This window comes from Rhinoraja longicauda, chromosome 9 (assembly GCF_053455715.1).
Source record: "Rhinoraja longicauda isolate Sanriku21f chromosome 9, sRhiLon1.1, whole genome shotgun sequence".
Lineage (NCBI taxonomy): Eukaryota > Metazoa > Chordata > Chondrichthyes > Rajiformes > Arhynchobatidae > Rhinoraja > Rhinoraja longicauda.
In genome coordinates, this window is record NC_135961.1 from 22,383,639 (window position 1) to 22,399,236 (window position 15,598).

The 15,598-nt window shown below is 39.2% G+C and overlaps 1 protein-coding gene across 2 annotated transcripts in view; it reads left to right on the forward strand.

Annotated features, from left to right (window-relative positions):
- Window positions 1-15,598, forward strand: part of kcnh1a (potassium voltage-gated channel, subfamily H (eag-related), member 1a) — a 187,909-nt gene that overhangs the window by 74,431 nt on the left and 97,880 nt on the right. For both annotated transcript variants that reach the window (XR_013547626.1, XM_078404941.1), the window contains exon 9: window positions 952-1,204. Coding sequence is in view for 1 of the 2 variants with exons in the window: in XM_078404941.1 (XP_078261067.1) it covers window positions 952-1,204 (253 nt within the window). In the remaining variant the exon portion in view is untranslated. The remainder of the gene's footprint in view (window positions 1-951; window positions 1,205-15,598) is intronic.

The following is a 15,598-nucleotide window of genomic DNA, read 5'->3' on the forward strand; positions in this document are numbered from 1 at the left end:
CCTCCAGATCTGCAGCATATATTCAGGTACTTGCTCTGTCTGGCACTCAAAGCCTTAATCCCTGGGTTCTTCCCTCGTAGCATTATAGTTATGAGGCATTGCACCCTCATAACCACCCACCCTGAACCTGCAACTAATAATTCTTCATTTACGATAGTGGATCTCTGCCTTCCTGTCGCCTTTTGCTGCTCGTATTTGATTGGAATCTGTTGTATTTTACCAAGTTGAATTTTAAAAATAAAATGGATCACAGATTTGAATAAACAAATGCAGAATGTCCTTGAGAGCCACAGAGAGTTGTAGATCTTAATTTTGTGCAATAACATAAAGTAGCCATAGAGGATAATTTCCCGATTATGAAGTTCACAAATAGACATACTGAATTAATAGAAAACCCTCAGATATTCAGTATAATTACAGGAGGTTTGGGTTCCAGCATTCTGTGCGTAAGCTATTATTCCAATGATGTTTGCTTAAATGTTAAGCTAAATCTACTGCATTTTTGTGCAGTTGAACCATGGCTCCAGATTTGCACGTTTCATTTGCCAACAATTGTATTGATGTTTTTAGTTATAATTTCGTACGAATAGATCACATTGTCTCTATCATATAAGCCACAGTCCGAAGGTAAAAATTAGAGATCTCAATGGTACTTGCTGTTAAAGAGATGAACATCATTTTCCTACTGTTTAGTCTTTAAAATATTAATGCACCTACCAGAAATGTTTCCATTTTTAGACTTTTGGAAGGATTATTTTCTTTTTTATAATTATTTTGTCCATTTGGTGGTGAAAAAAATGGTGTTGGTAATGAGGGAGATAGTCCAATGTGTTTCATTAAGCTTGCATGCAAAATATTTTCTTTATAATATATGATATCTATTAAATAGTATACACAATGAATTACAAATCAAATATTGATCTATTTGCCTTTGTGTTTTCCCCTTATTAGGTTCTCGAAATCTGTCCTAAGGATATGCGTGCAGACATTTGTGTTCATTTAAATCGTAAAGTCTTCAAGGAACATCCAGCTTTTAGACTCGCAAGTGACGGCTGTTTACGAGCTCTGGCAATGGAGTTTCAAACCATTCATAGTGCTCCAGGAGATTTACTTTATCACGCAGGCGAAAGTGTTGACAGCCTTTGCTTTGTGGTTTCTGGATCCTTGGAAGTAATTCAAGACGAAGAAGTTGTTGCTATCTTAGGTAAAACTTTAAATTGTGGTATTATTAGAAAAAGTTTTTTTGTGTGGATGACACACTGACTTTTAGAGTATTTAGAGGTGACATATGCTTTTGAGGATTCATGGCATTATACATTATTATAAAAACTACAAACATTTTAAAAAAAATCAAGCCATTTGGTTTGATCAGTAGTTTAACAAAATACTAATAACGCACCTTAAATCTGCATTGAACAAAACTACTTGCCAAAGGTAACATAGCATTTCATTTAGAAAATATCAGCTGTAAATACCTTTTTATATAAGATGTTGTGCATGCAATGGATGGCTGTCGATCATGTATGTGACTCAGGAAAATGGAAAGCAGACATTAGCAAGTGGAGAAAATCCAATTACAATGCTCTTTTCACAATCTCAGCATGTCCCCACGTTCTGTATAGCCATTTAAATACTTTAGAAATCTAGTCATCAGTATTATAGAAAGCACAGCACTAACTGGGAAAACAACAATGCCCATGAAACAAACTTGTTAGAAGTCACCATTTTTCTGTTCCACCTATGTTGGCAAAAGTATAACTATTGGCCCGGATACTGTCATGAGATTCTTTAAGTCATAGAGATATACAGCATATTTAGTCTATGTCAAGGATCGAGAGTCCATTATACTAATCCCATTTTATTCTCCCTGTGTTTCCATCAACTCTTCCACAGATTCTAGCCCTCGCTGAGATGCTCAAGGCAGTTTACAATTAATTTACTAACCTGCTAGTCTTTAAGGTGTGGAAGGAAACTGATGGGGTCACGGGGAGAATATGCAAATTCCACACAGACGGCAACAAAGGTCAAGATTAGTGGTTCCTGGAGTTGGGAGACAAAGCTCCACCAGCTGTGCCATTGTCCTGCCTCAGGTTGCACATTAAAACACACACACACACACACACACACACACACACACACACACACACACACACACACACACACACACACACACACACACACAAAGACCCTCATTTTATTAGCTCATTCACTTTTCCTTCAGATCTATTTTAAATCTTGGATTGTAATGTTAAATATATCTCGTGTTGGAACTTTAAGTTAAAGTTCTGTAATGATTTTAAAAATAAAAATAATAGCCTATATGGCCTAGATTGGTGGAACATTGGGCTGGACGGCGCTAATCACAGCCTAAGCCTAATGGTTACTGGTCAGGCTAAATAGGTGGACTATTTTTTTACAGCCGTGTAGTGCTCAAGGTCTAGTTGGTGTTGCTATTGTTAGCAGCAATCAGAATACAGGTAACAGGGAAGTAAGCCCCCATCTTCCAGCACGGCTCAAACTTGACATATCTGTTTTATTTGGACTGAGCCAACCACATATCAAGCATATAGTTAAACACACCCAAACTCAAGGATATGCTATATCCAAATAAACCAGATTTGAATATAATTAAATACTTTGAGGATTGCAATAACATTATTTATTAATATATTTTAATTAGATAAATAATTGGCAAAACATATGGAATTTCAATTACTTGCCATAAAACAGTAATTCTTGTGTTGTGTACAACTTAGCATAAAGCAGCAGATCTGACATTGTTAAAACTAATCTAATTTTATTTTTCTTGGACTTAACATTTTTTCTCCCAAAATAATATCAATAGCAAGAGGGGATAATGCAATCAATGTTGCAATTGATGTTTTCTGTATTGTTTATAATGTTCTATGGAATAGTTTTTTAAAATTTCAATTAATTTTTATTAAGGAAAGAACGTAACTGAGTAAATCTAGAAGGTCCAAGGGAACTACTGCTTTCAAAAGAAAATATATTTGGGTAGGTTTAAGAACACACATTCTTAAACCTACCCAAAAAAATGCTCTTTTAATGGTTGACAGCAGACGACACTGGTGTTATTTAATGTGATTCCTGGTTGCATTCAAGCAAACATTTGACTGTGCAAGTTTAGTTTCCTATATTGGTCGCTGTAGATAGTGGAAAGATTTTCAATTTCCAGGGCGATATTTACCAAAAATGGCCGTGCTGTTCTGCAAGCACTGCAATTTGAGAAGATCAAGCTGGAAACGACAGATTGTGGATATCTGCAATTGCTGGGAGAAATAGAGAAAAGAAAGGAAGATGCTGGAATTCTTACTAATTCACTAAATGTGCTCTTTGCCTCAAGTTACAATAGAAACATAGAAACATGGAAAATAGGTGCAGGAGGAGGCCATTTGGCCCTTTGATACAAAACCGCCATTCATTGTGATCATGGCTGATCATCCACAATCAGTAACCTGTGCCTGCCTTCTCCCCATATCCCTTGATTCCATTAGCGCCGAGAGCTCTTTTAAATTCATCCAGTGAATTGACCTCCACTCCCTTATGTGGCAGAGAATTCCACCAATTCACAACTCCCTGGGTGAAAAAGTTTCTTCTCACCTCAGTTTTAAATGGCCTTTCCTTTATTCTGAGACAGTGGCCCCTGGTTCTGGACTCCCCCAACATTGGCTGAACAACTATATGTCCAGCAGATTAACTTCACTAGGAACATCATGATAAAGCTTTGTCACATTGCACCAGCTTACAACCCAGCAATAAATCACTTTACCTCTTGTGGCTTCATGGCTCATTGTCGTCCTAAATGTGTATATATAGGGGTCATTTCAGGATCAGTTGGCAATAATTATTTTTTTTTGGTCTAATAGAAATTAATTGTTGCAGGAATGAAGTGATAGCTGGACACTTAAAATCATCACCTACACTGAGGAAATAATACCAGGATTGAGTTTTACAATGGAGAGTGTGCTATTGCACATGCATAACTGTATGTGCACACCGCTTTGAATGTTCCACATCCAAAATTCTATGATACCATCAGAAGAAATGCCCTGCAGTGCAGGAACAACCCCCTTCAGCCCAAAGGTCTGTGCTGAACATAATGTCGTTCCACTATTCACCTCTGCCTGCACGTAATCCATTTCCTCCATATCCATATACTTTTCAAAATACCACTATTCTATCTACCCCTGACAGTGAGTTCACAAAGCAAACACTCTTTGTGTTTAAAAATAAGCTTGCCCCACACATCTCCTTTAAACTTTCTCCCTCTGACCTTGAAACAAGGCCCTCTAGTCTTTGATATTTCCACCCCGAGAAAAGAAGGTGGTGACGGTTTACGCTATATATGCCTTGGATAATTTTATGTACTTCTATCAGGTCTCCCCTCAACTCCCTCCACTCCAGAGAAAACAATTCAACCACTGGTACATAGATAGGAAAGATTTGGAGGGATATGGACAAGGCACATTCAAATGAAACTAGCTTGATTAGGCAACTTAGTTGTCATGGAAGAGTTGGGCCAAAGGGCTGCTTCTGTATTCTATAGCTCAATAGCTTTATTAATTGGTTCCTAGTTTGTGTGCCATTTTGTCCTGCAGAAAGGAAGAAGTTGTTTAAACGTGTGGCTAGTTAAAATATTCTGAAGATAATTAAAACTTTGTCGCACAATATAGATGTTATGCAACTTTAGATGAATGGCCTAATTAGGGTAATGATTTTGAGACTAGTTATGACAGAACACGCCAGTACAGCGGAAGGAAGTTTGGGGAAGTCTAGGTCAATGATTTGGAGAGGGAGAATGAAGGAATCTTATGAATGTTGGAGCCACATGGTTCAACAGAGAATAACAAGAATGTTAGCAGGACTGCTGGCTTAACAGCAATTAGGAGAATTTAAGCCAGGCCAAGAGCGCAATGTTTATTTGCCGTGTCACCTCTGACTGCTGCTGCTAGATATTTACTTTTGACACCTTTCTCCATAAAGACACTGCCACAACGTTTGAGATCTTGTAAAAATTCTCCAATTTTCATTTCTACAGTTAATTCAAAACTGAATTACATCGCCACTTCCAGAGTCGAAAACCACTTTAAAATAAAGTTGTTGAATTTCTGGCTGCCTCAATAGCTGTGCTGCCACTAAATCACTCTATTGTTGATTTTGTACGAGTAGCAGAAATTGGTTGAATTTTTCCATCTATATTTTAAACATTCAATTGATTTTTAAATATTTAAATGCATTCAAATGGATTCATATTCAAGTGGATGTAATTGAAATGTTAAAACAAATAAATAAATAAAAGTATTAGTTATAGAGCTATTATAGAGCTGACCAAGTTGGCACGCAGGGCTATTCTCATTTGCTTGTATTTGGCCCAAAGACTTTTGTAGTTACGTTTGAGATTTATAAGGTACAATGCATTGAATCTTGTGCACAATAATTCATCTTGCCTTTTGAATTCTGAGTAAAATATAAACATATGAATTAGTAGCTGGATTGAGCCATTCATAGAAACGTAAAAAATAGGTGCAGGAAGAGGCCATTCGGCCCTTTGAGCCAGCACCACCATTCATTGTGATCATGGCTGATCATCCTCAATCAGTAACCTGTGCCTAACTTCTCCCCATATCCCTTGATTCCACTAGCCCCCAGAGCTCTATCTAACTCTCTCTTAAATTCATCCAGTGATTTAGCCTCCACTGCCCTCGGTGGCAGAGAATTCCACAAATTCACAACTCTCTGGGTGATAAAGTTCCTTCTCACCTCAGTTTTAAATGGCCTCCCCTTTATTGTAAGTCTGTGGCCCCTGGTTCTGGACTCCCCCAACATTGGGAACATTTTTCCTGCATCAAGCTTGTCCAGTCCTTTTATAATTTTATATGTCTCTATAAGATCCCCTCTTATCCTTCTAAATTCCAGTGAATACAAGCCTAGTCTTTTCAATCTTTCCTCATATGACAGTCCTGCCATCCCAGAGATCAATCTCATGAACCTACTCTGCACTGGCTCAATTACAAGGATGTCCTTCCTCAAATTAGGAGACCAAAACTGTACACAATACTCCAGATGTGGTCTCACCAGGGCCCTATACAATTGCAGAAGTCTCGCTGCACTTCCCCTTTACCTAACCTGACACCATTGAGATAGTAATCTGCCTCCTTGTTTTTGTCGCCAGTCTTCTCAGGCAATTAATAAGATCGTCACTGATCTGAATATTACCTCTACTCTGCCTTTCAGCCTATCTGTGGACAAACAATATTTCGGGCTGATGGGGGGGGGGGGGGGGGGGGGTGATGATGGTGAAAGCTGGAAAATAGGTAGGAATGGGGCAAAGCCTGGCAAGTGATGGGTGAAGTGGAGACAAAACGGTGTCAGATGAGAAAAGAAGAGGAGCAAAATGTAAAGCTGGACGATGGAATATGAGTGGAAGAGGGCAGGGAGGGGAAAGAGATATAAAAGGGAACTGGGGAACAGATGTGAGGGGTGGGAGTTAAGTGTTAGGAAGAGGGGAAAGGAATTGGGTGATGGGACTGGTGGGGAAAAACAAGTGTACACTGGAGGAGAAAGAAGGGGCTTGGGAAGTAGTACTTGAAAGTGGAGAATTCAATATTCATACAGTTGGATTGTAAGCTACCTTAGTGATAGGGAGATGCAAAGAACTGCAGTGCTGATTTACAACAACAAAAAAAAATGCTGAAGTAACTCAGCAGGTCAGGTAGCGTTTCTGGAAAGCATGAATAATTACATGTTTGGTCAGGACCCTTTTTCATACCTGAAACCTCTACCTCTGGTTTACAGCACAACAGTTATGATACATATGGAGAACATTACTTAAAATGAGAGAATTTGATATGAGCTTCAGAAAAATGCAGTGTGCAAGTTTGAGGGGGGCAAATTGGCAGATGGATGGAGATAGTGACAAATATTAAGTTGGAAGATGAGGTGTTGTTTCTCAAGCTTTCATTGGGGCTTGTTGTAATAGTGCAGGAGATCACAGATTGGACAGATCAGGAATGGGATGGAGAATTCTAGTGGAAGTCAACTGGAATCTTGGGATTGGTCCTGCAGACAGAAATTAGATGCTCTGCAAATTGCTAACCAAATGCATACAGCTGTCTTGGAAGTAATGTGTGCTTCACCAAGAAAGGCAGAATTCCTGGATGATAGGAATAGATCAAAGGACAGGTGTTGTATCTCTTGCAGTCACAAATGATACAGAGTAGAACGAGAAAAAGAATGGATTGATAGTTGTAAATAGAATACTACAATTGTGAAGGATGGTCCATTGAATGCAATGGCTATGGGATAGAAGGTGAGGACTAGTAACGTTGTCCTTGCTCCATCCAGGAGGAAAGGGTTGAGAGTAAGTAATGGAAATAGCTGTCAAAGACTATGCACAAGGAGAAACCATTGTTCAGCAATACATTTCTGACAACTCCTCATTGGAACAAATATGGGGGACATGGCGACTTTAGGAGAATGGAATGGAATCTTTAAGAGAGGTAGGATGGTGGTAGGGATAAACAAGATATTCTGTAAAAAGTTATCAATTTCAGATATTGCGCTAATTGGCCGATCATTTCCTGCTTTTAAACTGAGGAGGAAGGAACTGAACTTGCCGAATGGCTATGTGGATTTGCAACTGTTCTCATTGAATAATGCCAATTTTTTGTTATGCATGCAAGTTTTGTTTTTTAAATGCTTGAAAGATGCAGAGGAGCTGCATAACTATTTGGTGTACAAAGCAAAATTATGCTGTGAAAGTGAGGACTATGTGCAGTGCACACAGAGGTAGATCATAATGCAGCTGTGGTGAGAGGGGTGGAAGGTAGGGCTGCATATTTTGCTGTTTAAAGGACTAGATGTTCCTTGGGTCTTTGCAATGGAGTTTGAGCAGTCTCTCGTTTGCCAGGTTGGTTCAGAGGAAGTTCTTATAACAGGAGGCAATATCGTTCACCGTGTGGCTGTTTGCTCCGTCTAAATACAGTCACCATATATTTGAAGGTCTAAGTTCTAGAATACCTCCTAATTGTCTTAAAAAACACTCTTTAAAAGTAACCTCTTTGAACAGCATTGTTACCATGGTCCATTGCAATTGTTACTTCACGAAGCTGTGTATATTTCCAGTATTTAATAGTAGTCTTCTCTAAATGTAAATAAGCTATCTAGATATTAGGAATTGTCATATTATCATGGCCAGCCTACTTGTCCCCTTAGCAGCATTCACTGCAATGTAGAATGCATGCCCAGTTTGGCAGCAATGCAGCTGGGTAACTCAGAATACTCTCCATGTCAGAATAAATATGCTTTATGCAATTTTCTATGTGGAAAGAATGTGTATTAAAGGTGTTTAAATGTGACCTTCCTTTCATACACAATTTTTGCATTATGTACTTTATTAGCAATGCATCCACAAATCCCTCTGATACCAGAAACTTATTCTTCATTTCAACTTCCATGCATCCCAGATTTTATTGGGTTAGGTCTTCTGCCCAAATAGACCAGCTTCCTTGTCTGGATCTTTCACAGCCAAGCTCAAAATGTGTTTGTATTCGAAGGAGTAGTTTTATCTGCATTTCCCATTTGCATACATCTCCTTTATCAATAACATTTCTCTAAGATTGTCATCAAACATATCCCCATCTTTGAAGAGCCAGCTTCAGCTCCTTAAAAGTGCAGCCTGAGTAGATTTTACATTTTCTAGCCCACTGCAGGACCTATCCAGTCAGCTCCCCTGCACTGGAGAAACCAAACACCGATGGGGTGACCACAGAAGATCCCACCCCCCAGTTTGACTTTTTTCAGTCTGTGACCTTCTGCATTGTTACAATGAGGCCCAACTCAAGCTTGAGGAATAGTATCTCATCTTCCATCTGAGAACATTGGAATCATCAGGATTCTATCAAATTCTCTAACTTTAGCTAAGTATATAAAGTAGCTGTATGAGGATAAAGCAACTGAGTCCCTGAAACCTGCTCTATCACTCAATATGACCGTGGATGATCTGCCCCTGTTGGCGGGTCCCCTCCCCTTCTATGCCTTGACTCGATCCTTCAATATATTTCCTCCATGATTTAGTGCCCATTTCCCACAGCCTTGCTGTTCGCAACACCTTACAGAATCGAAGAAGCAACTGATCCTAACTGCTGCTTTAATGACCACATTAACTCATTTGGTCTTGCCCAAACTGAGATATTTTTCCGTTGTTCAATTCATTCTTCTGCCACATTAGCTAAAAACTAACCTGTTTTCTCTCTTTCCCGGTTCTGACAGTTTTTTGACTTTAAACTATTGTTTCAATTTCACGGATTCTGCTTAAACTGCTGAGATTTTCCAGCACTATTTGTTTTTACTTTGCATTTCCAGCATTTATAGTTATTTGATTTTCTATTCAGGGTTCTACTTAAAGTAACACCAGATACTTATTCCATATAGATTCATGACCCTAACACTACCTCCAATCAGTGTGGATATATCCATTCCATTAGTGAACATGGCACTGATTTTTTCCCCTCAGTTTTTGCAACCTTGTGTTTTTTTAAGTAATTTAAGTACCATATAAATAGCCCATTCAATTTCTTTTGAGCCATGTGTAAATTCCGGCATAAGGATTATTCAGATATTATTGATCCAGTCCCTGCAGCGATAATTACTGAGCACCTCCTCTGAGATCTTGCTGCAGTGAACTTATCGATTGCAATCAAGGAGCTAATGACATGTGTGGCCTGACCAAGATATTTTTAATTCTTTACAGCTGATCTGTCATTTACAGCTAACTGACTCATCAAATGTAAAATATGAAAGTGTGTCTGATCAATCACACTTAGTCTAAGAGTGAAATTGCTAGAGTTTTCTGTGAGAAAATGATCAATTATCCCTTTGCTGTGAAGTATGGACCCAGTGAAGTGTTTCAAATGAAGATAAAGTTTCATTTCTTAACATTCTCAATTGTTAATAGATATGCAATTGGACAACTGTTAATCAAAGTTAATGTCCGTGTTCAAAAGAGTTCTGCACAAAAAAATAATGCGGAAGAATTAAAACTCTAAAGTGGAAATGTACAGGCTCAGCTGCTTCATTCACCAGATATCTTTCTCGGTTTTCAAAAGGCAAATCTTTTAAAAAAATTACTTTCAATTATTTGCTGTAAAATTTAAAGAACGGTTCTTCTGTAAAAATGATGAGTTTTGGTCCTTTGGTCCTACTATGGTCCTTTGTGTGCTCAGTATTTTATGTTAAAATCATCAGTTGAAGTGATTTTTAAAAAAAACAATTTTGCACAACAAAGTACTTAATATGGAAAAAGAAAATCAGGCATAGAGAACTGAAGGGATAAGTGACCCCATGAAATGTAAGCAACAAACTTCCAGAAAGGTTACAAACTAGCACATATCCTGTGTAACTGGGAGAAGTACAAAAATATTAACAAGGCAATGGCATATGCTTATAACGGAGTATATAAAGAAACTTAGAACGGATATCAAGATTGATGCATTTTACAATCACATTACAGAAATAGTTCGATATGCATCCGTCGGAAATTTGAGTGTGATGCGAAGGGAAATAATACACATGCTAAATAATTAACCTATGCCAAACCTTATAGTAGGTGATGAAGGAATGCTAGATATCAAGGAAATTAACTCTCCTTCATGGCTGGTGTCACACCAATGTTAATTTAATCCAAATAGCGGTATTGATGGAATTAATGGTGCTGAAGAGTGATAAATCCTCAGTTGCAGATGGTTTCGATTTTAGAATGTTGTAGATTGATGAACTACAAACTTCCAAGTTCTTTAGAAGCTGTTCTATTTTATTACAAAATAATGAATTTTACCTCCAGTTTAATAAAGTTTTAATTTAATGAGAAATCTGGGAAATTTTGAACTTGTAGTATAACCCATTGTAGGGAAATTGCTAGATTCTGTAATTATGGATGGTTTCCTGACACCTTGAATACTTTCAGCTACCTGAAGAGAGATGAATAAAATGTGGGCCATATTTGGCCAATTTGATTGTTTTTTAAGTGGCAATGGAATTGCTGTGGAAGTTATTTACCTGGGCTTGGTATTTGAGAGATTCCTCATAGGACTGCTAACTAACCTTAAATTGCACTGAGTTTAAGACAGATCGGTAACCCAATTAGAAAATTAGTAGAGTGGCAGGGGATGGAGTGGAGGAATCACCAGGGACTCCAATAAACTGGATCTAACAGCTGCTCTCTTGTATGGATTTGTGCAGGAAGCAGAATTACTCAAAACATATTGTTAAATGGCAGTAAAAGAAACATAGGGTAAAGGCAAGCATATGGTCTTATGTTGCATGTGAGCCATTATCTCATTTGAATAATGGAGCAGACTCCTAGAGCTACATGTTCTACTCTTGTTTGCATGTTCTTCTTGGACCCGCTAGCTCTGAGCCTTTGGGATGGATGCAGTTAACCACACTTTCTAAGCTTGTGCTAAAGGTGCGATTCAAGCTAGATTGTACAACTGGTGCAGTAAAATAGATGATTCCTGTCACTTGGCTTAACAGTTGATAAGCATTTTGTGCTGATACAGGTAAGGATGACAAATGACTTTCACCATAATTTGAATTTGTTACATAAAATGACACAATTGTAGGCGTATTAACATGTATTAAAATGGATGAAAATGTATAATTTATGTTTAGAACATAGCCTTCTTTGCATTGGCAGGAAGTTGTCAATATGAATTGTCAATAGCACTTTCATAAACAGGACTATAGGACTAAAGTTCCAGAGAAAAAGCGAATATGCAGGCAAGATTTGGGAGAGTTTAAAATATGAAAAAAATAGGAAACTGGAATGGAAGAGGGAAAATTGGTACAGTTTCAAGTAACTTAAATAGTAGAGGCACAGCAAATTTTCATACACTTGAAAACCAAAAAGTAATTTGTAAATCTTTAATACATTTATGGGCAAAAAGTCTCAAATAGCATGGAAATAGACCCTTTGGCCCAACTTGCCTATGCCAACCAAGATGCCCCATCTACACTAGTCCCACCTGTCCACGTTAGGCCAATATCTCACCAAACCTTTCCTATCTATGTACCAGTCCAAATGCCTTTTAAATGTTGTTATTGTACTTGCCTCAACTAATTCCTCTGGCAGCTCGTTCCATATACCCACCACCCTCGGTGTGCAAAGGTTATCCCTCTGGTTCCTATTTAATCTTTCCTCTTAAAAAAAACCTGATGTCTCCTTCTTCTTGATTACCTTACTCCAGGTAAAAGACTCTGTACATCTACCCTATCTATTCCCTTCGTGATCTTATACACCTCTATAAGATAACTTGTCATTGTCCTGTGCTTATGGATAAAGTCATAGTTTGCCCAACCCCTCAATAGCACAAGCCCTCGAGTCCTGGTAACATCCTCGTAAATCTTCTCGGTGATCTTTACAGCTTAACAACATCCTTCCTATAGCAGGGTGTCCAAAACTGAACACAATACTCCAAATTCAGTGTCACGAACATCTTGTACAACTGTAACAAAACATCTCATGTACCTGCAGTTCTTGATTCTTCTGCTCTACAACAGAATTGTGATAGAAACCACAAACTTGAATTGACCCGGTACTGATCCCTGAGGCACATCACTAGTCACAAGCCTCCAGTCTGAAAAACAACCTTTCACCATCACCCACTGCTTCTTCCATGAGGCTAATTCTCTACCCAGTCAGCTAGCTCTCCCTGGATCCTATGCAATCTAAATATAATACATAATTTTCTTACCAATTGATAGCCCTTTATTATTTCATGAGTGTGTTACCCTGCAATATTTTTGGCTCCTGAATCCACAATATGACTAAGTCAAGGTTAACAAAATTGTTTGTAGTTAAAAGATTGTGGTCTAAAGACGGGTCTATCAGTTTGAAATGCTTTAGCTATGTTGAACAAATTAAAGTTGTCATTCCATTGGCCACCAATTATTTCTAGGTTTTGCAAGAGATTATTTTGGAAACTTAGAAACCACTGAGTTTCATGGGCTTTGTACTGAGCATTCAATGCACCAACTTGCATTTCTACATTTGTTTGTGTCAGTGAATATGTACAGTCCCAATTGATTACTCATAAATATTTAAATACTTAAATTACTCATTATTGGTTTGCCTTTTAGTCTTTGCCTTGCATTTCCTACCTCAGCATAAATTTGACTATTGTTTTCTGAAACTAAATCCTCTTTTGCTGTTTCCAGCATGGTTAATTACCTTCCCAAAGGATGATAAAAAGATTGGCATGATAATGAGCTAGTGCAATTGGTTTGGTCAATACTTTTTCCACTTAAAATTCAGCTCTGCATGCATCAGCTAGAATGTCAAGCCATTCAGGATGTTCAAATCAGCTCAAATTTGCTTCAAATAGCATCTATGACATTTTGGAAGTGATACTTATTGCAGTACTGCATAATTTGGTTTTAAATTCTCTTATTTGTAACTTTTTTTTCTGTCCCCCCTTTAATTGTAATTCTGTGGAACACTAGAGATGGATGGAGTCATGCTGACTAAGTCTTTGGATGCTTTAAATAATACCTATAAAAATTAAGTATAATCCATGTTATTAAATGCACTTAAAGGACAGTAATGAATGTCAAATAAAAGCTAAATGCAGTTTCACTTTTTATCTATAAATTATATTCATTTAACAGAAAAGTACAGCTAGTGGAGCTGCTGCCTCACATTATGAGCCATCTTTGTTCAGTGTTGGTCTCTGGTGCAACCTGTGTGGAATTTACACATTCTCTCTGAGATCTGCATGGACTTCCCCGGGTACAGTCGTTCCCCTAGTGTTAGAATCTCTGGGGAATTGATGGAAATGTGGGCAGAATACATTGCTGGGAAAATGCCCTAGCTTTGACTTGATGGTGTGAAATGGTCTCCTTTGTGGCATTGAGGGGGGAAATTAGAACAGACAATGCCCATTGAGAAAACAAACCTAATGTTTGCATGTAGATTTCTTATCCGATCTAGAGGATACTACGGATGGGCATCTTTTGGAAAAGGGTAACATTTGGAGAATAAATGACTTGCAAAGTACATAACTGAAGAATGAGAGCAGGCGGTATTAGTATGAGACACTGGAATTTGTATAAAACAATGCAATGGTTGGGAAATGATTATATTCAAGTTATTCAAAGTGAGATATGTTTCAGTAAGGAAGAGTAAGCTGATGATGATTGAGGACAGTTTGATATGCTGATCGCAAACAAATGTGGAATGTCCATCTACTACTCTGCAACATAACGGAGATGTAGAGGAACCTTGTGCAGAAATCTGGAATTTTGTTGAAGTGCCATAGAATATCAAAAGAGTTATAGATGTACATGAATGGGGGTTATAGATATGGGAGCGGGAGACTGAAATAATGAGTTTATTGAATGAGCAGGCCAAAAGGACTGGTCAATAATGCAATTCAATTTCTGGATCTTGTGAAGGAGAACAGTTTTCTTATCCTGCAGTATTTCCTGAACAGATTCATCACATTTTGTGAAATACAATGAATTACTGCTAATGCAAGAGTTTGGGACTAACTTGTCCTTACTGCGGAAATGCCCAGATTTTCATTCCAGTAATTGAATTGCAATTTTTTCAGTGTTCAAGAATATAATTGGCATAATTTTTGTTAATTTCAAAAAAGTAATTTACCAACAATGCACATCATTTGATTTTGGTTTTCTCTCCCAGTTGCATTTCTAAGTTACCTTTGCTGTTGAGAGAATAATGAGTATCTCCAAGGATAATGGCCCATTTATGCTGCCTAAAGTAAAAGCTTGCACTGTGGCACGTCGATAGAGGCCCGAAATAAAGGCAAGGAGCCAGGTATTTCGGGGACGTTATGTTTTATTATACCTCGGTTATCAGACGGGTCGAGTCTGCCGGAATGGCTTCGCGCCCAAAACCTTGTCCTTATATACATGGTACCGGACCGCCTCCCTGGACTGGTCCATTCCCGTGCCGAGGGGTCGGTAGTAGTATGGCCCGACCCTTGGGAGCCGCCACAGGACCCCCCCCCAGAACCGGAGGCACGAAAAGCACTGGTGGTCGCACAACCCGACCGGACCGCGTACGGTAATCGGTCGACAGAGGGGCCGGCGGAGGCACAGTTGGAGGGACAGGGGGTGGGTCCCGGAAGGGTGGGCGACCTCGTGGCCGAGGCTGGGCAACCCACACCGGTTGGTCGATGTCTAAGTGGGCCGGCTTCAGGCGGTCAATTGACACGGCCTCCGGCCGGCCCCCCATGTCCAAGACAAAGGTTGTCTGTCCGTGCTCCAGCACCCGGTACGGGCCCTCATACGGCCTCTGGAGTGGCGTCCGGTGGGCGTCACGGCGCAGGAACACAAAGGCGCAGTCCCGGAGGGCCGATGGCACGTAAGGGCGGAATGTCCCATGGAGGGACGTCGGCACGGGTGCGAGCTTGCCAACTCGCTCTCGGAGGCGCTGTAGGGTGGATGAGGGCGGTTCCTCTTGCCCCGGCAACGAGGGCACGAACTCCCCGGGCACCGTGAGCGGGGACCCGTAGACGAGCTCCGCTGAGGATGAAGCCAGGTCTTCCTTGGGCGC